Genomic DNA, 23,074 nt, shown 5'->3' on the forward strand with positions numbered 1-23,074 from the left:
AAATAAACAATAACAAAATAATTATGTATATAATATTAATGCTAATTAATGTATAGAAATATACATAAATTTATTTTATTTTTATTATTACATCATATTATGTGAATCCAATGTTCAGGAGAGGCTTATAATAAAAGTGGAAGATAGAGAAGGAAGCGAGCATGCGAGAGGAACAGATTGAAGTAGAAAGTGATTTTCACTGATCGCGTGTAATTCTCAGGGTGAATATGAGAGGAAATGGAGGCAAATATAGAATAAAAGCTGTTAATATGCACAACACATAATTAAAGCGTGAAAACATAATAGATCTTTAGATTGTAGATAAACTAATGCAATAATTTTCGCCTGCATTCAGTTAATATACTTATAATTTACATAGAGCACATACCAAGCAAATATTCCAAAGTAGTTTTCTAGTTATTAAAATGCTAAAAATCCCTACAAGTAGTTTTATGGTTATTTAAATGCTAAAAATCCCTAATGTGACCATATCACATTATATTTACAAAACCAGGTGTCCGTATATCTCTATGTTATCATAATCAATTATAAGTAAATTATTTCTCCACCAACTACCAAGAATAAGCCAAAGAGTTAGCCGGCGTTTTTTCCAGGAATCGAGTGAGGTCGCTGAACAGCTCAAAGGACAAATCAAACGGTATAAATAATGTTATGCTAATTATTGGTAGACTCGCCGCACTATTGGCTATGCAAATTGCCATAATTGAAAGTCAATATTTGAGCAAAATTTTCGAATTATGAAAGCAGTTCTCCCTGGATGTAGACATAGCCATATACATATATATGTATATGTATATATACTAATATATAAAGGTACAGGTAGTGCCGCACAGGAAACAAATAGTAGGCACAATTGTTTGAATAATTCAATGTAAATTGAATTCAAATGCGAAAGGACCTCACGCATTTCAAAGGAATCGCTGTCAGTTACTGTTACTGTTACTGTTACGACTCTCTGACTTAATAATTGACAAGGACACAAAAGCTAGCTGCTGTTGTGGACACATCCATGTGTCCATAGAATAATTGACAGTCGTTTGACTATGAATATGGCATATGCCATGTGGCATATGGCTTATGCATATGGAAGCGGGTCGAAGCCAATTTACTAAATCGCTGCCAGCGAAATTTGTTGACATTCTAATGAGTTGCAACCAAAAAAAGGAATAAATAAAAAAAAAAAACCATGAAATGAAGTCAATACGAGCTAAACAGATCCCTCAATGTGAAGAGTTCTGGCTGTGACAGTTGTACCGCAATAATTGCAGCAATTTCATGGACTTGCGTATGCTTAATACTTCAAACCATGAAATGATTGCAACGATTGAACGATACCACTGAAGATCAGCGGCTGAAACCACAAGACCACTTTACTCTTAGGCCACGGCACAAATACAAATCGCATTGCCCACTTAAGTGTAATCAGTTCGCTCTCTCTCTCTCTCTCTCTCTCTCCCTCTCTCACTCTCTCAGTCTTGTTTGCAGAATTTGTGGCACACTCCAAAAGCGCAGCAATTGCAGCTCATTACGTTCGTCATCAGCATTATCATTATCATTGTATTTGGGCTCAGAACTGTTTTAGGCCATCATCAATTTCAGTTGGCAACACCCGCCAATGGTCAGTTTTGTGTGTTGGGCCATAGAAAATTACAGAAGAACAGCTCGAGAGGTGGAAGCGACACTTAAATTGGTTTTCACTTTCGTCTCAATTGGCAACAATTTGTGTGTGTGTTGTTGTTGTTCTCTTTGGCTATGTGTGTGGGTTTGACTTTTGCTTTTGCTTTGGCCAGCAAGCGAGCGAGTTGGTAATTTCCATAACAAATTGTTGCCTAATTGAGTCATTAGCCGGTGGTTAGCTTTTGCTACGCCTACACCAACATAGCAGCTGAGCAAGTGTTGCTCCCGTATGACACACACACACACAAACACACACACACACATTCACAAGCATAATGATCGTCAAGCAAATCAACACCTCATCCCATCATCCATTGATTTCTCACATCAATTTCTCACGCACTAAGTGAGCCACTTAGCGCACATCAAAAATCAATAATCGATTAAATAATTAGAAAATTGTGAAAATTACTGTAATTTTCGAAATCAATTCGTTGCATGCGTTGCTGTTGTTGTTGTTGTTGCCGTTGCGAATTCATCTGCCCATCAGTGTCAAAAAGATGGGCCACAGCCAGACCCACAGCCAAAGCAACCAGATCCACCAGCTTCCAGCATAAATAATCACATTATAATACAAAATATAAAAAAAAAATATTCCATGGACCTGGACTATGTGTATCTGGTGGCTCCGGCGTAGATTCAATTTAAATGGAAAACACTTTCCGAAAAGTAACTCCAATTAATATTCGCAGCGTGCCGCGATCGCCTCAACTTGATAAACAGCGTCTCATATATTTTGTCATAAATTTCAAACGCGCTCGACAGCTGCTCTGCTCATCAATCAGCCCGTCAGCATCGGCAACCATCGTATCCATCGTATCCATCGGCCCAGCATCGCTGCAGCGATCGGCCCAACCCACCGCCAGTTTTGAAGCGTGCGGACTTTGGCAAACACTCGATTAAAATCAACTTCAATTTGTAATAAATCAAAAGTCCTATCAAAATGCGCCCATTCGTATGGGCGGGCGGTGGGCAATACCCAAAGCATCCGACCACAGTGCGATCCCATGATGAAGAAATTTGCAATCTGCCAGCTGAAGCAGGGCTCTCGCCGCATAGTCCATGTTCAAGCCTGGGCCTAACTATATATACTTATGATATATGGTTATTGATTCGAGCGAATTGCGGCTGGACGGGTGTCCGGGCCAGAGCAGTTTAGGGTCAACAAGCAAGTACCCAACGCCACGCAGCTCGTGGCCAGACGCGAGTTAAGTGCAGCTCGAGAGGATAGCCACTTGGATGTCGTGAATGCTTTTTAGGCAACTTCTTTAAGCCTTAACATTTTTTTTATGTATTGTAAATGGTGTTTTAAGAACCTAACATTTATTAAATATATTTGCTTAGTATTTAATTGAAGAAGATCAATTCCTTAAACTGTCGGATTAAAAATATTTAATAAATATTTAATAAACATTTTTATTAGCATAAATTTTAAATATATTTTTTATTAAAATTTTTATAAAGTTGCTTAATTTCTAGTCTTACATATTGTATCGTAAATTTATCACATATCTATCGCACATATCACATAACTATATTTATATAATATAAATATATATATATAATAAATAAATATATATATATATATAATATTTGTTTATTTTCTCTCCGGCTATACACACGTCCGCCAATTTGTTTAACTAAGAAATTCTTTATTGAAGACTCTTAAAATTCTTCAATAATATAAAAAGTAAAACTTCATCTTTGCCTACAGTAAGACGTCGTAGATCTGGAAAGCCTGTATTTTATAGCTAGAAATAGAAAAACTTTGAGTAATACAAAAAAGGAAAACTAGAAATAAAAAAAAAAAAAACAAAAGATGTAACTAACAATATCTCCGAGTATATTTAGATATACGAGTAAAAATTACACCGATCTTTTAAGATCGTGAATAAAATAACTGCACTTAATGAGAAAAATCTGACTTAATGCAGAAGCAACTTAAGCCGAAGCCTGGAAATCTGTTGTTGAATGTATATGCTATTATATTTGTATTTATATTCTGTATACAATACTTATTAAAATGTGTTATCAAATTACAGTTTAAATAGAGTTTGACAATATTACTTTTAAAAGGTTTATTCTGTTAGCTGCAAAGGCAAGCTAGAGCCCAAAAGAAATTCCAATTTAGTATTTATTGTGATTACACTGACAGAAACTTCAGCTATACTTATTAATTATTATTATTATTATTGTTATTATACTTTAATATATATATTATATTTTACTTTAATATATATGTATATATATATACTCTAATATATATGAAAGATATATTCGCATATCAACTTATTCAAAAGTTAGTCCTACGATCCCAACTATAACTAACTGCTGTGTTGATTGAACACAACAACAGCGAGCAAATGTTTTACTCTGCTCTTTAGTTATTTTGATGGATCTCTCGCCGCTGCTTGAGGGGCTTGACAGATAGCTAGAATTAACTGCAAAGCATAATACAGTGGAAAAACAAACGTGGCGTGATGTTTCAAGTCCATCAAACAGACACTCAATAAAAATGTCAGTAGTTGTTTTTCTATTGCATACATGTACATGATATATGTATATATGTATGTGTATTTACCTATATTATATTTTGCGGGCGAGTGTTGGCGTTGATTTGCCGATTGACTTGGGGTCGTGCTAGCTGCTGTTCCAGTTGTTTTTTAGATTTTTTCCATGACTCATGTAGCTGGGGCTGGCTCTAGCTTCGGCTTGTCGAGATGTCGTGAGTTATTTTACATTTGCCAAAGGTGCTCTGGGCCCCACATGCATGTGGCAAAAAAATAAAAAAAATACAAAAAAAAAAGTTATCGTTGGGTTATCTTGGCACGAAACACCGCTCAAGTTGTTGTTGTTGCTGTTGTTGTTGTTGTCGATGCCAATTGCGCTGTGAAATGTGCTTACAAAATGCCGCGCGTCAATATGCAAAATACATGCCACCACCACCAGCAGCAGCAACAGCAACAACTGCACCACCAGAGCCACCGCTGCAACCACAGAAATGGCGACGGAGCCGCCACAATTGGAATGTGGCCCGCGGGGCTCTGCAATGGAAACGAGTGAAGCCAAGCCAAGCCAAGCCAAGCCAAGCCAAGCAAGACAATGAATTCTTAGCTGCAGTTGAAAGTGAAAAAAAAAAAAATAGTAGAAACAAAATTGAGAGAGAGAAAAATGGTAGAAACTGGCCACGATTCCGTGTGATTTCCTTAACTGCCAGCAGCGACGCCAACGCCGCATTCAAATCGAGTTGTTTCTATGTTTTATTCGCTTTTGTTTTTTCGGTCTGGCAAATTAACGTTTTTCCTTGAATTTTCCGACACCCGTAGATCATGATTTGCCGCCTTAGCGCAAATCACCAAATATCGGCAACACAAATCAAACTATATAATTAGCTCGATCTCGTATCGATGTCCAGCTGCAGCGCAACGGCTTCAAAGCCCGGCTCAGCTTGGCTTGGCTTGATCTGGTCTGCTCTGGCTTTGGCTTGGCTTGGCTTAGCCTGGTCGTGATGTGATTTACTTCGTGCCAGGCTTTAAATGGAGCCTGCAGACGCCGTCGCGTTCTGGCATTGCGCACGCAGCGCAAAACTTCTCCATGTGCCTGGCTGCACGAAATTAAAGTGTCTGTGGCACAAACCGCAAAAGAGTTGAGGAGAGTGAGAGAGAGAGACAACGATGTCCATCAAGCCTGGCGAAGGGCAGCCGAAAGCCAATAAAATTGTCATGCATTGACAAATAACATGGCCCCGGCTTAGAAAATAGACAGCGCGGCCAAAAAGAATGCCCCAGCTTCAAGTGTTGGCACGCCAAAGCGACCCAGGCAAACCAAGTCAAGGGAAAAATGGCGTTTAAAGCAGCCAAAAAGGTAAAAAGGCAACAAGAAGAGAAAAAACCAAGAAAAAAAAAAAACTGCCTGCATTAAAACGTGGCTTCGCTTGCTTCAGTGCCTCGCCGCGCCGTCTGTCTGTCGTCTTGTGCCCGGGCTGCAGTGCGGCTCCCACGCCTTCAAAATACAATATGTTAACAAACACGCTGCCAACTGGCTGACAGCTTGGCCAGCGGGCAACGGCGGGCGACTGCAACTGACGCTCAAGATTTCTTGTGAAAGAAGAAAAAAAAATATATATATAAAAATACTATATATATGTGTGTATATACATATATTGCAGCCATGCTGGCAAGACCAAAGATAAGCCAAATGTCGAGATGGCGAAGAGCAAGACACAAAACTTCAAGGGCCCCCAGCCAACCAAAGCGGCGTCGGCGTCGGCGTCGGAGTTCGCAAAACGTGCGCAGATTTCCAGCAGACGATAAAGCACAAGAGCAACAACAACAACAGCAACGAGATGAAAAATAAGCAGGCCTGTGCATGGGTCTCTGGGCCTGGTCCATGGCTCTGGCAGCCATTTTGGCCACAACTGGCTGCAGCTGCAGCACAAGCAAAAACAAAAAAAAATAAATAAAAATGAGACGAAGTCTTGGCCTGAAACTTGGCAACAACAAATGGCTTGCATGCAAAGCGACAGCAGCCGAAGCCAATTTCAAATTTTCAAGAACATGCAGGCATACATGTGTGTGTGTGTGTGTGTGTGTGTGTGTGTGTCTGCATAAAGTATCTGTCAGATACATTCGCTGCATCTGCATGTACAAAATCGATACTTTAGACTTCTTTGCCATTGACTGCCTGGCATCGATCAATGTTGTCTTCAAGCCATTGTTGTTGTTGTTGTTGTTACTGTTGCTGTTGCTCAACTCGCATCGTCGCTAGTTGCAAATTTTGTTGGTTGTCTTTTGACTTTTGCCTCCATCGCTGACATTGAAAGACACCTTTCCGACTCGATGCGCTGAACTTTATCCGCCAAATTGCGGAGCTACTCAACTGTAGTTACCTTTTGGGGTTACAGCATAACAGCAATGGCCAAACAGAAACTATTATAAGCCAATATGCTGTAGCTGTAAACTTGGCCCAAAGCCAGAACTTAAATTGATAGTGCTAGAGCGCTAGATGCTACCAACATATTAGTATATTTAATTTTCTATTTTGATAATATGAAATTTATTATTTCAATATATCAGCAAAGCACTTATCAGTCACGAGTGAATTTTTTGGCCCTCTTATGTGCAGCCCATTCCTACTCTTACTCCTGGCAGTTCAATTTATGTACTACAATTTTTTGGCAATCAAATCTTCATGATTTAGTTCCTTCTAAATCTAATCTCGTAAAATTAAAAAGGAATGACATTAGGGCTCTCTGATGCATTACCTATCCATTAGACTAGTTAATTCTGTCAAGCTCAGGGGCCGAATTCGAACAGCGATGACTTTTATTGTCGATCCTTATCAATTAGAAGCATTTTAAGAACTAATAAAAGTAAATACTGTTTAAACAAACTTTTTTCTACTGCGATCTAAGTTTTAATTGACACAAATTCTAATTAAACACGAAAAATAAATCTAAAGTCTAACGATTCAATATAAACATATTTTACAATATAAATATATGTATAATACCTTTGGGCTGTAGAATCCAAATCTTAATACATTTATATACATTTATACATTTATATATACATTTATATATACATACATATACATACATACATTATATATACATAATACATTTATATATATTTATATTGTAAAATATATGTATATTAAATCGTTAGATTTAAGATCTATTTTTCGTTAATAAACTTGCATTAATAAACTAAAGCTGAAAAGACCGACGGTACTACACATTTTTAGATAAATTCAAACCTTTGTCAAATTTTGTTTAGAAAAAATCTTTGAATAATCCCAATACAAATTTCTCTGGTATAATATAATTCATAATAAAGAATAATATAAGAACAATATATCAATGAAAACTATAGTCTGTAACGTCATATCTAAAATATAGCTAAGCATTGCTATACATAATATTCATATTTTCATACATATATTCAAATTCATAACTAAACAAATTCTCTCAATCTTTGCATACTTGTCATGACCATTACTCTATTACCTATACTATCTATTATATTATTATTTTATAGACATCTATCAAATAAAGTTTTCATCAAATGCAACTTTCACAAGAATAACTTGCATATTCATAATTGCTGATAGATAATTGAAACAGAGCGCGATTCCCATTCAAATGAAAGACTCGTGAATAGCTTCGGCTCAATTGATATAAAAGGCAAACGAATTGTGGAGGTAAATGGGGGGCGCTTACCTAATGATAATGTCCTCGCAGCGTTTACAGTTGCAGCTGCTTTGATAATGTCTTTTGGCTTTGATGCGCTGCCCGTTGCCCGTTGCCCGTCGCCTGCTGCCTGCTGGCCAGTTGTTGGTGCAGCAGCACGCCCTCTAAAGTTGCTGCAAGCACTCATATTAGGTGGACAACAACTATTACTTAATAGTCGAAGAGCACGTATCCTGCCATGCCGCATGTCTGCCAGGCAAATCGACACGGATTGTGGCAATGGGGGGCACTCCTTGTGGCCGAATGCGAAATGCGTGTAATTAGCTGCAGCGTTTCAAATTGCAAACTGCCAACCTGACTGCAGTCAGCCAAGTTGCGGCAAAGTTGCAGCCATAAGATTGCATTAGGCCATGGCTATGTCTGTGTTTCGTGTAATTTCCGCTGCACATTTTTTTTTTTTATTATTTTTCTTTTTTTTTTTTTTTTTGTAGAGCAAAGCGCTGACTCTGACTTGCGTCTAATGATTAGTCTTTACTGCAGTGTGTGCGTGTGTGTGTGTGTGTGAGTTGCGTGTGTGTATACAGAGTCTGGCAACTAGTTGCTGCTGACCGATACGATACATCAATTAAATTTGCATTTTAATTTGACGTTTCGTTTTGTTTGGCGCACTTTGTGCAAGTGATTTATATGGGAGCGGAGCGCCATAAAGGAAAACAGAGAACAACAACAACAACAACAAAAAAAAAGCGGTTGATCTTGTTCAGCTTAGCCAGCGTGCACTGTACAGATCTCGTTTTACTTGTGATTATTGAGTCAATAGAGCAGCCGCCCCAATGCCATAAGCCATTCGGCCATAAGCCTGTCAACGTTTCCGTTTTGCGGCCGCCGTTGAGTGTGAACTTATGGCGCCACCACCAGCAACATAACCACCAACATCACCCCCAGGCACCACCCTGTGAGACAGACCATGTGGCAGCAGGAGCAGCAGTTGCAGTTGCATGCCAAAGCCAAGTTAGGGCGCTGCAAAGCCATAAACATTTGCCAAAACAAGCAGGGCACAAAATAACATAAAATAGTAGAAAGTGTGCAAGCCATGGATGTGCTCAACTAGAAGATATCCTTGCCAAATAGCTCAGCTTCATCCACTTGAAGAAGAAGTTATCTGTGAGCCCATTTGGTATGTAAAGCTGGAATAACAGAAAAGCTCTAAATAGACATCAGCAGAGCTGGCCATGTTATATGAAATAGATTTAAAGTTATATTAAATAGATTTTAGACGAGCATATAAATTTGTATATGTTTACTTATAGAGTTTAGACTTAACTTTAACTATCCATAATTTTAGTAAAATGTTGATAGTTAAACCCAATATAAATATTTGTTAATTTATAGCAGGACCTTCAATTCTTTAGTTTCTTAGTTTCATGAGCTCATACCGTCTATCTGTTTATATCTATATAAAGTCCATTTATAAGCAAACAGATGAGCCAGCAGAAGGCTCATTCAATGGATGTGGAGTAGTGAATAGAATAGATTAGAATAGAAATACATTTCTACTGCGAGTTCCATACGAATTCTTCAAATCAGCATGCCCTCTGCTGCCCACTTCAAAGGGGCCACAGGGTATAAAAAGGGGGAGGCGCACGTGCGCGCAAAGACGTTTACATAACGGTTTGCCAGTTAGTGCGGCCAGACAGCGCTAACCACCTACACACCACAAGCACACACACACACACCCACACACACACACATGAGCACACACCCACACATTGACCCACCCAGCCAACCACCCAAGTCTGGCTGCAGCTCTGTCAAAATGCAAGGCGCGAATTGTAAATTTGCAAATGCCGGAAACGCAAATTTTACCAAACTTGTTACCCAACAACAGCAGCAGTAGCAACAGCAACAACAACAGCAATAACAAACTTTTGGCCAAATATCTAGCCACAAAAAGTTAAACTGTAAATTGGCCGCAGGGCTGGAATTGCGTTGGCGTTGCCGTTGGCGTTGGCGTTGGCTTCGCCTGCCCGGAATAGAACTTTTGCATTACAATTGGCTGCAATTTCTGCGGACTCTGTGATGGCCTCCAAACACGCAATGGCCGAGCTTTTGGGCTATGGCACCCAATGGCTGCCGTCGCAAGTTTCGGATGTGCCAAAAACGAAAACCAAAAAAAAAAAAAAAGCAAGTGGGAATATTCTTATAGAGAGATTTGGGCAATATAGCCGTAGAGCCGGCGGATGCATAAATTTCATTTTGTCTGGCATCAATTAAACTGCAAGCAAATGTTGTATCTAAGCTAAGCATTTCACATCAGCGCTGACCTATCATTAGCGCCTGCAAATGATGCACTACATCCGCCAGAAGTTCAACAATAATTCTTAACCTCGCGCACACAGCTAACCAATCATTAGGGCATACGCATGACGGGCCTGAGACCCAGCCAGCGACCCTGGTGGACCCTGCGAGAGACCTCTGAGCTGACGCAGACGCATATATCACATCCATGTGTCCATGTCCGGTTCTTCATTTGGGTCCGCGTTCCAGCACGTATCAATCTGGAAAAATGCTGGAAAAAATGCAGCCAGAATTGGAGCCTTGGCTTATTTATTGGCAATTGGCCCTGTCGATGAGCGCACGCCAGCCCGCATTCCCCTATCCTTTGGGGTATCCCCACCCAGCTTGACCTGCGCCTTGTCCTTTTGCATATGCCCAACTCGCATTTCATATTTCTTCTGCTGTATCTGGCCATAATAGTTGGGGATCAGCCACAGCCAGATCTCTTTAGCTGTGTCTCTTTTGTAGCTCTGCTTATTTTCAGTCATAAATCAGTTAGTGTACCGCCTGCGGCTGCCAACACACACGCGTGTGTGCATATTCATGAGTTTGATTGAAGTTATAAATCAGTTATACCAAAAAAGGAGGAAGACGTTATATTTATATATATAAATATATGAAATGGTCCAGAATACGTGGGCACATAGGCTTAAAAAGTATACAAAATGTTAATTTAACAAAAAATAAAATAAAATATATAAGTCAATTTATTTGTAATTTGTCTTATTGGCTAAAGCTCACATAAAAAATACATTGTTTATTATGAGAGAATTTTTATTGAGGCAAGTACATACTTCCAATAGAAGGGGCTGCAATAAAGAGAAAAATTTAACAATAACATTGTAATGCCAGAGAACTAGGGTAAAATTGTATAAAAGAAAATATTTATGTTTATGTGAATATGTGCAACATTTTAGAATAACTTTTTGATGATTTTTACTGAGGCTTTTATATAGGAACTCATTTAGTTTCTGTTCAGAATTTTAGCTATACATCAGTAAATATTTTTATCCTCAATAAAAGTAATTGATTCCCATATGCCTTCAACACAAAATATAATATATATAAGGTGTAATATATACATATTTAAATATATGAAAAATATAGAAATTACCAATTATTATTATTAACGTACAGCACAACATATATAAAATTTCATGGAGAATGCAAAAAGTTGTAAGCTTTTATATGAAGCTGTAAATGAATTATATTAAAATATGTAAATTTAACATTTAAATATTTATTAGCACAGTTTTTGATGCTGCTTCGAAAGACAAAGTTTGACAAATTTACAGTTTATATATGATCCAAACCTTGCAAACCTTCTGCATGCTTCTATTCCATGCAATACCTCTCCGCTGCACTTAGACCACAGCCCCCTTTTCCAAGTGTGCTATGCCAGTTTTTTGGGCTAAAAGCTTATACGTGCCTTAGCTAGCTGTATAAACACCTGTTAAAGCACCTGCCGCAGCCAAGAAACCACTTTCTATGACCACGAGTCGACTTTGAGTTGGAGTTGGAGTTGGAGTTGGAATGGAAGTTTGCCTTGCATCACATCCGCAACGGTTGTGCCAAAAAAATACAAAACTTAATTAATATGACACATATCGAGAGTTGTTTGGGCCACCGATCGCGCTTCCACATATACATATATACACACACACACACACGCATATATATATCTACATATTTTTCTGATATTTTTCAAATAAAGAAATGCGCTAATGAAGTGAGCTGAGAAATGTTATGTTTTTTTTTTCTCTCTCTGTTTTGACTGTGGCTTTTCATAAGAGTCGCCAATACATTAATTAATCATGGAACATTCTTAGGGCTATGGCCAAAGTCTTGGAGCATCGTGTGATTAGAGTTCCGCTTTTTTCCTAGCAGTGTTAACTTTTTCTCAGTTTTTGCTTGGCCGGGTTAACTGAAACGAAAACGCAGTTAGCTGGAGCGCAAAAACAAAAGCAACAGCATAGTTATAGCTACGAGTGATATTAACATATCATTATTATAGCCATTAGCACTTTTAATTGATGAGTTTTTGCTGCCGTCTCCGCGGCTTATATATGTTTATTTTTTTTTTTTCTTTTTTTTTGACTCTGCCCGACACTGCAGCCGACTTGCCAATCCATTTGTCAATGGCAAAACCATAAGAAAAAAGTGTATGAAAATGAAATAAGAACAAGAGGAAGAACACCGAACATGAGTGAAGAAACCGACGGAGCCAACCGTTGTAGATGGCCGCGGGTGTATTTGGTATCATGAATATCTTGATAGACAGAAAATGTTTGTCAGAATAATCAGTGAATGGACAGCCGAATGAAAGAGTATCATAAAATAATCCACTGCCACAAACAGCTCAATCTTTCAATAGTGAATGTCTAGAGGAAGCAAATGATTTATTTAGTTAAATATTATGTAAACGACGAAGCTGGGAATAAATTGCAAATATTTATAGCAAATAATCACATTTTAAGTATATGCTATTGGCTAATAATTTTTGTTGTTATGTTCACACTTTGATTTATCAACAACAATATATATTTAAATAGCGAAAATGCTGAGAACTTCTCTTTCTCTTGCTTTCATACACAATGTTAAATGTATATATTTATATTAAACATTTAGCCGCCTCGAGTTGCTGAAGAGACCTATTGACCGTGAGTGGACCAAGATGTCTCCGAGCCATCTTTGGTTAGGCTATAATCAAGACAAACGGTAGTCATATCTGAATTTTCGTTTTTTTTCATTCAACATTCTATATTTTATCCACTAGATCCATTTTAGGAAAGAACAAATCTAAAGACAAGCAATGAAACATTTCACTTTGAGTCATAAACAAAAGCAGCTTCCATTCTCTTGATTACAATCATTATGAATATCTTGCTTATCCTCGAGTTATATCTAAATACAGTGACAGATGCTAAAGCTCAGTTGGAAATGAAATTGTAAACCCTTGACTGAATCGCATTCACCCATTCGCTTGGCAGATGTTTTTTGAATGTGTTGTGCCCCAAAGACGACCTTTGTATAATTAATTGAGTGTTTCTAACTGGACTCGTCGGCGCTGGGGGTCAAACTCTAACGACAGACAGCGTCCGTCTCATTCTCTCACCCTCCCTCTCCTTCTCTCACTGTCTGTCCATCGGTCTCGCAGTCTGTCCAGCTGTCCGTCTCTCAGCACGTTTCATTGATGAATTTTGACAGTTTCTTAAATTTTGGGTTAATGATTGGAGCGGCTAAAAGGCAGAAGAAGAACAAATATATATCTATATACATATCTATATATGTATATATGCAAAGAATACATTGATCTTAAAGCGCTTTGGTTCCCGCAAATTCATTAGCGAAAATGCAATTAAGCAAGTTTTTGTTTTATTCTTTACACCCTTTTTACGTAGAGGAAATCGTTTTCGTTGATGTTTGTTAACTTGAATATTTTTTGGGCTTATCAAAATAGTTGGGATTGCATGTTTTCTAATGATAACATAGCTGAGATAGAGATATATGTATATGTATATACTATACAAAGTCTTTGGATATCGCATGACGCATTTAGCATTCCTTTGGATTCCTTGGAAAACGTGCCCATATCTAACAACTGGCAATTAAGACTGCCTCACATAAACACACAGACATATACACTCGTATTTAATACCGTTACGCGCCTAGGTGAGGCCCACTGTGCTTAGAGCGCATGCCCCTTGTTTTGAAGAAAAAGGCTTTGGGGCAACTTCACATTGCTCTGAAATGCAGGCCTTGGCGCATGTTAGACACAAGTCTGATTCTGCGGGCTTGGGCACTGCCACGCCCCCAGACGCCAATTATGTTTCGCGGGGCAAGGCGAAGGATGTGCCGCGAGCACAGGATATGCTTAAAACGGCGGCGCGGCAGGCAGCAAAAAAAGAATTAAAAAAACTTTAGTTGAAAAAAATTACCTCAAACTACAAAAACGAAAAAAAAAAACGAAAGTTTGCTTAACATTTGACTTTGTTGTTGATATCGAATTAATATCAAATACCAGGCGTTGGCCAAGACGGGCTGGGCGACAACTGCCCGGCGGCCTTAACGGAAATGGAAATGATGCGCGAGGCAGAGACAGAGGCAGAGGCAGAGACAGTGGCAGGGGCAGGTGCAGGGACAGCACTCTCGGCACACACAGTGAAGCAATTAGGCAGTGCCCCATTGGACGTGGCATTAAATTGTGAGCTGAAAGTGGCAGATACATCAAAAGTGAACGCAATCCATCATCTTGCGAATCACGGCGTGATGAGTGCCGCCAACAGTTCAACCGAAGCCGCAGACGCAGTCGCAGCAACAGCTCCAGCTCCAGCTCCAGGTCTATGTCCAGCCTTAGCTTTTTCTTTTGCACGTCGGCATCCTTTCGACTTACTTTTTTTTTTGGGATTTTATGTTGATGATCGCTGAGACTGACGCGTTCGCCGCACGAGCTAAAAGTCATAAAAATATGCTGTGTATTTACTGTTTGCTCCTCTTAAATACCGTTAGGCGAGCGCACCTTTAACAGATTTCAAACTACAAGATACGAAAAGTAGAGCTGCGCGCCTTTTTTTTATATATGGTCAAGGTCGCAATTAATTGCGGGTCTGGCGATGGCGACTTCCTATATAACCAGCTTGACTTAAAACTAATGCCGCCTGATCTACTTTCGGCCTGAGCGGAGCAATTAAAACAATTACTTTGTACCCCACTGCAACGCTAGTTTGTGACGGTTGTCTTTGTGTGTGTTAACTATTTGCTGTAGCTGTATCTTAGCTGGTCTTTGTATCTGTAGCTTTCAATGTATGTGTGCAATTTTAGAAGTAGATGAAACTATCTGTATCTGTATCTGTATCTGTATCTGTATCTGTATCTGTATCTGTATCTGTATCTGTATCTGTATCTGTATCTGTATCTGTATCTGTATCTGTATCTGTATCTGTATCTGTATCTGTATCTGTATCTGTATCTGTATCTGTATCTGTATCTGTATCTGTATCTGTATCTGTATCTGTATCTGTATCTGTATCTGTATCTGTATCTGTATCTGTATCTGTATCAGCGCATTTCCCTGGAATCGCTTGAGTCTTAGCCATATCACGCCCATTAGCGACAATCAATCTCGGACACGATGAAACAACAACAATTCAGTGATAAAGTTTTAGTTTTCTTTCCTTTTTTTGTATTCTTACCGCCTTTTTTGCCGTTTGGCTTTTTATTTACGAATGCGACCGCCAGATAACCCATAATTATGAAATTATTATTGAGCGCCAAGTTTGACTTCAAAGCCGAGCCATAAAAATGTATATGAAATATACAGCGAAAATTATTATAGATATGCCTATACGAGATATGTCTATATGCATATATACTAAGTCTTGCCTTGCCGTCGGAAAAGCAACATTTTATTTTTTGTCTCTTCATTTCATTTCGGTTTCGGTTTCGTTTGGGTTTTGTGTATGCAACAGGAAACGCTTGCGGCGCAGGAAGTTGCATAAAATAACAAAATATATACATATGTAAGAGAAGATGAATCTTTCATATTTATATGCAAAAGTGACAAGCTTATTTAAGCTAAAATTCATTGAAGAAATATATATTTGCATAAAATGGAATATATACAAAATTTTAGTTTTATATATACAAAATACTCATTAATCACATGCATACATACAAGCCATTTAAAACAAAGTTCTGTTATAGACAGAGCTAAGCAAGCAGGTTGTTTACCCCTGCAACTGTTTAAAATTAAACACCAAAAAACATAAATACAAATGAATTTATGCAAGAAGCCCGCTAGGCAAATGCAAAAAACAAAAAAACAAACAAACTGTCTAAAAGCTAAAGAAGGCGTTCTAGGAATTTCTTGAAGGCAATGCCACGATGCACAGGATGCGGCTTGTTATGTGTGTTTTTCGGGGCTGCTTTTGAATATTTATGCGAAATGCAAAACAGAGGGTTGCAGGTCCTTCAACGTTGCAAGTTGCACGTTGCACGTTGCACATGCTTAATGCCGTTATGAGTTATTATGTGCGCCTGCCAAGAAGTCAATCACCTGGTCCAAGTCCTGGCAGTTGCCAAATCAAATGCCCATATATAGCTATATACATATCTGGGCTCTGTCACTGGCTTGGTCGCTGCAGCGACAGGACAGCCTGTAATTTTCAAATCTGGCGCAACAAATGCAAAACTTTTGCAAATGTATGTATCTGCATGGATTGCATATGGAGCTGCAGAAATGGCGCACCAAACGAAAGATACTTTGAATGCGAGCAGCATCAAGAGCAATTGGTGGAAACGAGATGCATAGAGAGATCGAGCGAGAAAAGGATGTTCAACGGAACGCATGTTCTTTGAAAATTGCCCATAATTATGCGAACGAACTTCAAACTGATTGTTTCTACCGGCAAGCAGCAACAGCAACAGCAACAGCGGCGGCGGTGGCGGCGTCGGCCATGGCCATGGCTGTCCAAAAACCGCGTCTGTGTGTTGCATGCAACATAGCCGAGTGGTCCATCTCAGCAGCAAACTCAACCCCAGCCGGGCTTCAAGATCGGGAATCGCTGCCCGTTTGCTGCAGTGAAAGAGAATGACTGTAATTACGCATCACTTTTTCTTAATTTTCATGCTGTGCATCTTCCTCGTCTGTTGCTGGTGGTGATGCTGCTCGTACTGCTGGTGCTGATGGTGGTGGTGGTGGTGGTGGGGCCCACCATTTTGGCTTGGGAAGCTGTAGAGGATTTGGACACTGAACTTGACCCACAAGACAAGACAAGTATGTTGTTAGCTGGGCTTGGATGCTGTGGCAGTATGTGTGTGTGTGTGTGTGTGTGCGTTTTTTTTCGGTGAGAAATAAAAAATACGTCCCAGAGTTTTAGAAAATTACTTGTTGCGTGTTGCGTTTCCAAAAACATTTTGCGTGTCTTTTTGCTGTTTGTTGATTTCTTCTTTTTGTTCACTTCCTTCAAATCTAATTTAAAAGATACAAAATTTTAAATTATGGGGTTTTCTTTATTGCCAAAAATGTTTTCGTGTTTTTTTTTTTTTTTTTTTTTTCGTTTATTTTTATGATTGCGTCTACGTGCTGTGAAAAGGTTCAAATTACGCGCCAGCAATTCGGATGCAGATGCCAGACGGCTGATACGCATATGTCGGAAGTGCTGAATGTCAAAGTCTTTTGGGTCAAGACTGACAAACACAACTGCAATCAAATAGTTGAAATTTGAAAAAAAAAGTAAACGTTTGAGTTGATAAAGATAAAAATGTATTAAAATTGAAATGTACCTAACAAATGTCGAAAGATTTTTATGAAATTTTCCCACTTGCATTTTGAAATATAACGTAAAGTTCGATTTGGTCCTCAAGTGTTGAGCAACACTGCATATTTGCAATGTTTTACACACTAACAGTTTATCAAGTTATCGACTGGCCGCCACAGTTCGCGATAGGTTTGCAGCACGGCCAGAACTTTTGTTATTATTTTGGTTTAGTTATTAAATGAATATTTACAATGGAAACAGATGCAAATATTGCGGACATGACAGATGTTTCGTTTGCGGACTTCGAAACGAAAACCAGCGATGACAATGCTAATTACAATAGTTATGGCCAATGCCAATCTAAGCATGATATGTCTATGACACTCGACTTGTCGCTGGGCCAAAAGCCTGAGCAGCTCTTCGCAACTGATCAAACGCCAACACCAACACGTTTGATCAAAAACTGTGAGGAGGTGGGCCTGTTTGATGATCTGCAGCATGTGAACCCATTTGACATAGGATTTCAGCGGGCCGCCGAGCAAAATGCGGTGGCAGGGAACGCGCCAGAGACACCAAAACGTACCGAAGCGCCAACAACGGATGGCGATTCGCTGCACACGCCGCAGGTTTATCCTCTGGAGACACCAGCAATAACCGCAGCAAATCAAACAGTTAGCCAGAATAGCAGTCCACTGGACGTTCCAGTTACCCATGTGGAGGACCTGCTGACAACGCCTGCAATAGTACCTGAACCAGCTGCAGCTCAAGGTCCGCCTCCATTGCAGCTAATACAACCACCTGTGATCACGTGGGTGCTGCCAGCGCAAACGCTACCTATTACTACGATACCTGCCACCATAAGCAAACCAGTGCCTTCTAAGCAAACAGTGCGTCCCTTTATCTTACCTAAGCCCAGTACAACTGCTCCAAACAAAGCCCCAACAGGGCCTTCTACACAGAACACAGTGCCGCCAGTCAATGAGCCGAGCAGCGCTAGTCTAACGCCCACGTCACAGCTGCCCATAAAGGAACGCCTCAAAGCCATACTCAACAACAGCCACAACAGTAATCGAAAGCAGCGCAGCTTTTCATCACCTCCCAAGACGAAGGCAGTGGTCAAACGCAACGAGGATTGCATGGAACGACGTCGAGCAGCTGCCTCACGCTATCGCGACAAGATGCGCAATGCGCATAGAGATCTAAAAGAGCACAACGCCCAGCTGCAGCAACAGATAACAAAGCTAAACGAGCGGGTTGCGGCATTAGAGCGCGAATTGCAAAAGCAAGGCAACAATACTGCGAGTGGTAAGCGAATACTCAAATGGAGCAAGCGCACTTGGATATTTAAAGACAACTTTTCTCTTTCTTCGCCACTAGTTATTGGCAATCATCTGCAAATACCGCCATCTAGCATACACCTGGTCATCAACGTGCCCAAGATGTTAGTGCCTGGTCAGCCACTGGATCAGAAGTAAGCCTTGATATAGATAGGTTCTTATAGATACCGAGTGGCTCAGAAATAGGATTAAGACCTTGTACATAAATTACTATGCATAGGTCCATATATGCACATATATATGTATATAGCTGAACAGTGACAATAGAATAGGCAATTTTTTTCAAATAACAAAATGAAAAGAGTTGTTTGTATATATATAAAACTTACTTTAAGTTAACTCTTTGAGAATCATGCCATCAAATGGTTTGCTTCTCCTTTAAATTAACTTAAGAGAATAGATTGTGGGAGGAAAGTTTTTGTATATAAATGATATTTATTTAAAATTGTAACCAGTGCGGTTCAACGCGCTTCCTCTATAAGCACAACAAATTTTATAATCTATGACTTTATTTACATGCATATTAAGATACAATTTGGTTGCATATATATTTATAAAAGCGTCTTTAGGCTTGAGGATCGTAGATCTAAAAAAATATTGATTTAATACAAAATGTATATATAATTATAAAAATCTATTACACATATAAATGTTAGTACCAATCTATTTGTATATAATAAATATGTTAAATAATATATAGGTATAAAAATATTGTGTTAATTTTTATTGGTTAATAATGCACAATTTTGATGTATAATTAATGATGTTAGCTAATAAGTCTTTGCTTCGAAAACATTTCGTAAATAATATTTGTAAAGATTTGTTAAAATATTTAAACTAAATAATTTTTAGTTTTTTAACTAAGTTCTGTTAAATATATATTGCCCCGATTATTGACTGTTGCTCTCGCTATTCAAAATGTCCGTCAGTTCTTGTTGTATCTCATGAATGGAATACTCAATAGCTTTGAGTTTCGAGGGAGTTGAAGGTTGTTCTGTGGAGCTTTGCACTTGCTCCATGGCCATCTGTTGGCGAACGATATAGGTTTATATAGTATAGGTACTCATAAATATTTAAATGATTATCACTCACCTCTCTCAGCTGTTTCTTAAGCTTATCACTTTCGTTGCGCATTTTTTGTACCTCTTCGTAGTATTTGACGGTCAGAGGTGAATCGAGTAGGCAGCTGGAATACCGCTGTGCCATTAGCTCCATCTCTTGGTTGCGTATTTCGTCCTCGGCGAAAAGCATCTCTTGATTTTGACGACGTCGCTCGCGCTCCACACTGCGCATCAGTCCATCAATGTCCTTCTCCATTTCCAAGATCTTGCGACGCTGCTCCGTCTCCTGCAACTTAGACAAGACCTGACATTTGCGCTGTCGTGCCTCCATTTGATAGGTCAGCAACATTTTGCGATGACAGGCAATGCGCTCCTCCTCACGCTGAATGGTGTCCTGGTAGAGCTGTTCCATTTCCTTGATGCGACGCGCATGCTCCTCCTGCTTGAGACCCTCCTGCAGACGTTCCTTCATTTGGATCTCCTCCAATTCCAATTTGCGTAATCGTGCGTCAATCTCCTGCTGCTGTTTCATCAGCTCATCACTAAGTTGCTCCTGTTGCTCGATCCACTCCCTGGGATATTTTAAAAACTTGGGATAGACGCCCTTGGGTATGGGCTTAAAGGGTGCCATGAAACGCTCTGGATGCACCTCGGTAGCACAATTGCTCATTAGCTTACGGGCGCGGTTCAACCATTTCGTGACATCAATCGGCGTCTGCTCGTGAAAGAAGTCAACCACCTCCGACTTTTCCGGCAGACGCATAATGATCTCCCGTTGCATCATATTATAAGCAACAATTACGAATACAATATAGTATGGAGGATTTGTTAAAATATTATCCCACAGCACTAGCCACTGCTGCTCGTCCAGAACCTCGGCAAAGCCATTGGTAAGCAACGACCAGGCATAATCTTTTGGCTGCACGTCCATTGCACCATAGAACTTGGACAGCTGCTTATCATGCACCTGCAGCACGTTCTCGCACAAGGCCAGATAATTGCCTGGCGGCATTGGATGGAATTCAAAACATAATGCCAAATGGTTGAGCAATAGCGTCACAAGCAGTTCAAATACTACCAAACTGTTCTTGGTCATCTGCTTGACAAACGGATAGATAAGATCCGGCATAAAGTCCGTGTGGCCAAACACCTTGCACCAATGAGCCAAGCAGCTCCACACTTTTATAACGCCTCGTCTCTGAGCATCGCTTTTCAACTTTATCTTAGCAGCACGTTGCTTGACCACTTGAGGCTGTCCGTGTTTAAGCAGCTCTTGGAACTGGGCAGTGTTAGAGGGTAACTCCAGCAGCACACTCCATATAATGAATCTATATTTCTCCGGATAAAACCCATACTCAGCGAGCATAGCTTCCAAGCGTTCACGTTTTAATAGCTTTCGTAGCTCTTGATTCATTGGACCACTGACGAGACCAGCCAGCTTGACCGCCGGTTGCTTCAGTGCGGCGCGCACCTGCGAAATGCACTTCGTCTGTGCATGTAGTGAATTATACAGCCGGCAAGTGGACCAGACATTCACCTCGCCACTTTTAGACAATATGCTAAGCAGCTTGCCATCACGGCTAACACTTAGGCTCAAAGCATTCGAACGTTGCACGATTAATTTGTATTCCGTCTGCAACAGATCCAGCATGACAGCCATCCCGGTAGCTGTGATGGCAAACAGAATGCGATTCTTGGGTTGTGCCAGCAGCATGAATTGCTTCAAAATGAAGTCGCGGAGTTTGAACAGCTTTTCCAAGTCAAGGGATGCTGTGTTGAGCATCATCAAATATCCATCCACTGTGCTCAACAAGAGTTTATTCCCATTTGGAGAGAAAGTATAGGCAAGTAGTTTGCCATCGGAAAAATGCTGATCATCATACTTAAATGCCAGCTCATCATCCAAGTTGTCCTCCTCCTCATCATATTCAGCACGTAAGGCAATCTCTGGTATCTTTGACGTGTCGCCACGCATCAATCGTATCGTGCGATCGCGTGCTTTAATGGGTTGCGAAATATACACCGTTCCCAGATTGCTGCTGGACCAGAGATGAACCGCGTCATTGGTGAAGCATGTGAAAAACTTATCCGATTTGGGTAGATAACTGGCAAACTTCAATGTATATCTGGAGTGATCAAACTCAAGTCTATGCGACAATTGCAACGTGGTAAAGTTCAATAGGACAGCCGTAGCTCCTAAGCGTATTAAGTTGTTGCTTGCAGTGTTACTGTCAAGTCGATTTCCAAAGGAAATTTCATTAATAGCGTCATCGCCCACTTTAGTGTGCACCATAGATGCCTTTTCTACATTAAAGATAAAGACATAGCCCGATTCAGTACCCACAATGTATTCATTATGCACCAGCGGTGAAGCCCGCAGGAGAGTTGCCTCTGGCACTATGAAGCCCAGACGCCAATATCGTTTGCACACAAAATCAAAGATGTAGATGTTGCCACTGTGTATGGGATAGACACTGTAAGATCTAGATTTGTCTACAGAAATAATCAGTGAGTCTCACCGCCTGTCAATGACAACCAGTTTGTTGCTCATCTCATTAAAGCAGTAAGCAGCAATGCGAATCCTTAGATCCTTGTCCACAGATTTGATTGTATTGTGCACAGTGAGTATGTTTCTAAATATAATATTATAAAAACATGAAATATATCATACATATAATCAGAAAACTATTTAGGATATACCCCTCTTCATTTTGCTTTAGCTTAAATGGATATTTGTGCATTGGAACATCGTTCAAGCCTGCTGTGCTCCTGTGTGGCTGATTTATCCCTTCTTTGCTTGGCTGTGTCTCAGTGGCGAGCTCCTTTTCAAACTCGCTATAGGCGCTGTCCAAGGTACTTTCGCTGGCCACGTCAATTTCCCATTCTGAATCCCCATACGTGTCGTATTCATCTTCTGCCCCCTCATTTTGAACAACATTTTCTTTTGATTGGGAAATAGCCGGTCGAAAATAGTCTCCGTGAATCGAAACACTTTTTGCTGGAATTTCCATAGCTACCAAACTTTCAAAAAAACAATTGACACTGTTTGGTTCACGAGCGAACTGGCACACCTGAGCCTATCGATATTCGATACATTGATTTTGCATCAAACAGTTCAAAAATTATGTGGAACAAGTTCAATTCTATTTTATTCTATTTTGTCAGTAAATACTTTTGAACTCATAAAATTAT

The 23,074-nt window shown here is 39.7% G+C and overlaps 3 protein-coding genes across 5 annotated transcripts in view; 1 reads left to right on the plus strand and 2 right to left on the minus strand.

The window, feature by feature from the left end:
* The window catches only part of LOC108653980 (small ribosomal subunit protein mS37), a 145,718-nt gene extending 130,289 nt beyond the window's left edge, over positions 1–15,429 (minus strand). The window contains exon 1 of the mRNA XM_089261854.1: positions 15,418–15,429. The gene's annotated coding sequence lies outside the window, so the exon portion shown is untranslated. The remainder of the gene's footprint in view (positions 1–15,417) is intronic.
* A 2,207-nt stretch (positions 15,430–17,636) lies between these two features.
* On the plus strand, positions 17,637–19,723 carry Atf-2 (Activating transcription factor-2). 3 transcript variants are annotated; one of them, XM_089261850.1, is made up of 3 exons: positions 17,638–18,789; positions 18,862–18,975; positions 19,008–19,723. In XM_089261850.1, exons 1-2 carry the CDS (start codon positions 17,736–17,738, stop codon positions 18,957–18,959), a joined length of 1,152 nt encoding a protein of 383 aa, XP_089117976.1. In that variant the 5' UTR covers positions 17,638–17,735; the 3' UTR covers positions 18,960–18,975; positions 19,008–19,723. The 3 variants fall into 3 exon arrangements, with proteins under 3 accessions (XP_089117977.1, XP_089117976.1, XP_017961709.1); XM_089261851.1 differs by having other exon boundaries at positions 17,637–18,786; positions 18,862–19,723; XM_018106220.3 differs by having other exon boundaries at positions 18,862–19,723.
* Positions 19,525–23,032, minus strand: LOC108654706 (TBC1 domain family member 31). The gene is made up of 4 exons (XM_018106213.3): positions 22,583–23,032; positions 22,402–22,515; positions 19,914–22,338; positions 19,525–19,846 (listed from the first exon to the last, which is right to left on the minus strand). Exons 1-4 carry the CDS (start codon positions 22,891–22,893, stop codon positions 19,712–19,714), a joined length of 2,985 nt encoding a protein of 994 aa, XP_017961702.1. The 5' UTR covers positions 22,894–23,032; the 3' UTR covers positions 19,525–19,711.
* Positions 23,033–23,074: the final 42 nt, after the last annotated feature.

Source organism: Drosophila navojoa, chromosome 5, assembly GCF_054131105.1.
Source record: "Drosophila navojoa isolate 15081-1374.11 chromosome 5, UAZ_NAV_1.0, whole genome shotgun sequence".
NCBI classification, from domain to species: domain Eukaryota; kingdom Metazoa; phylum Arthropoda; class Insecta; order Diptera; family Drosophilidae; genus Drosophila; species Drosophila navojoa.

What these genes read in the sequence shown, in the direction of transcription:
- Atf-2 (XM_018106220.3), top strand. Translation starts at nt 17,736, where the DNA reads ATGGAAACAGATGCAAATATTGCGGACATGACAGATGTTTCGTTTGCG. An exon ending in AGGCAACAATACTGCGAGTG is followed by an intron (nt 18,790 to 18,861) that starts GTAAGCGAATAC and finishes CTTCGCCACTAG; the next exon opens with TTATTGGCAATCATCTGCAA.
- LOC108654706 (XM_018106213.3), bottom strand. Translation starts at nt 22,893, where the DNA reads ATGGAAATTCCAGCAAAAAGTGTTTCGATTCACGGAGACTATTTTCGA. An exon ending in CTGGTTGTCATTGACAGGCG is followed by an intron (nt 22,339 to 22,401) that starts GTGAGACTCACT and finishes TCCCATACACAG; the next exon opens with TGGCAACATCTACATCTTTG. An exon ending in TTAAGAAACAGCTGAGAGAG is followed by an intron (nt 19,847 to 19,913) that starts GTGAGTGATAAT and finishes GTTCGCCAACAG; the next exon opens with ATGGCCATGGAGCAAGTGCA.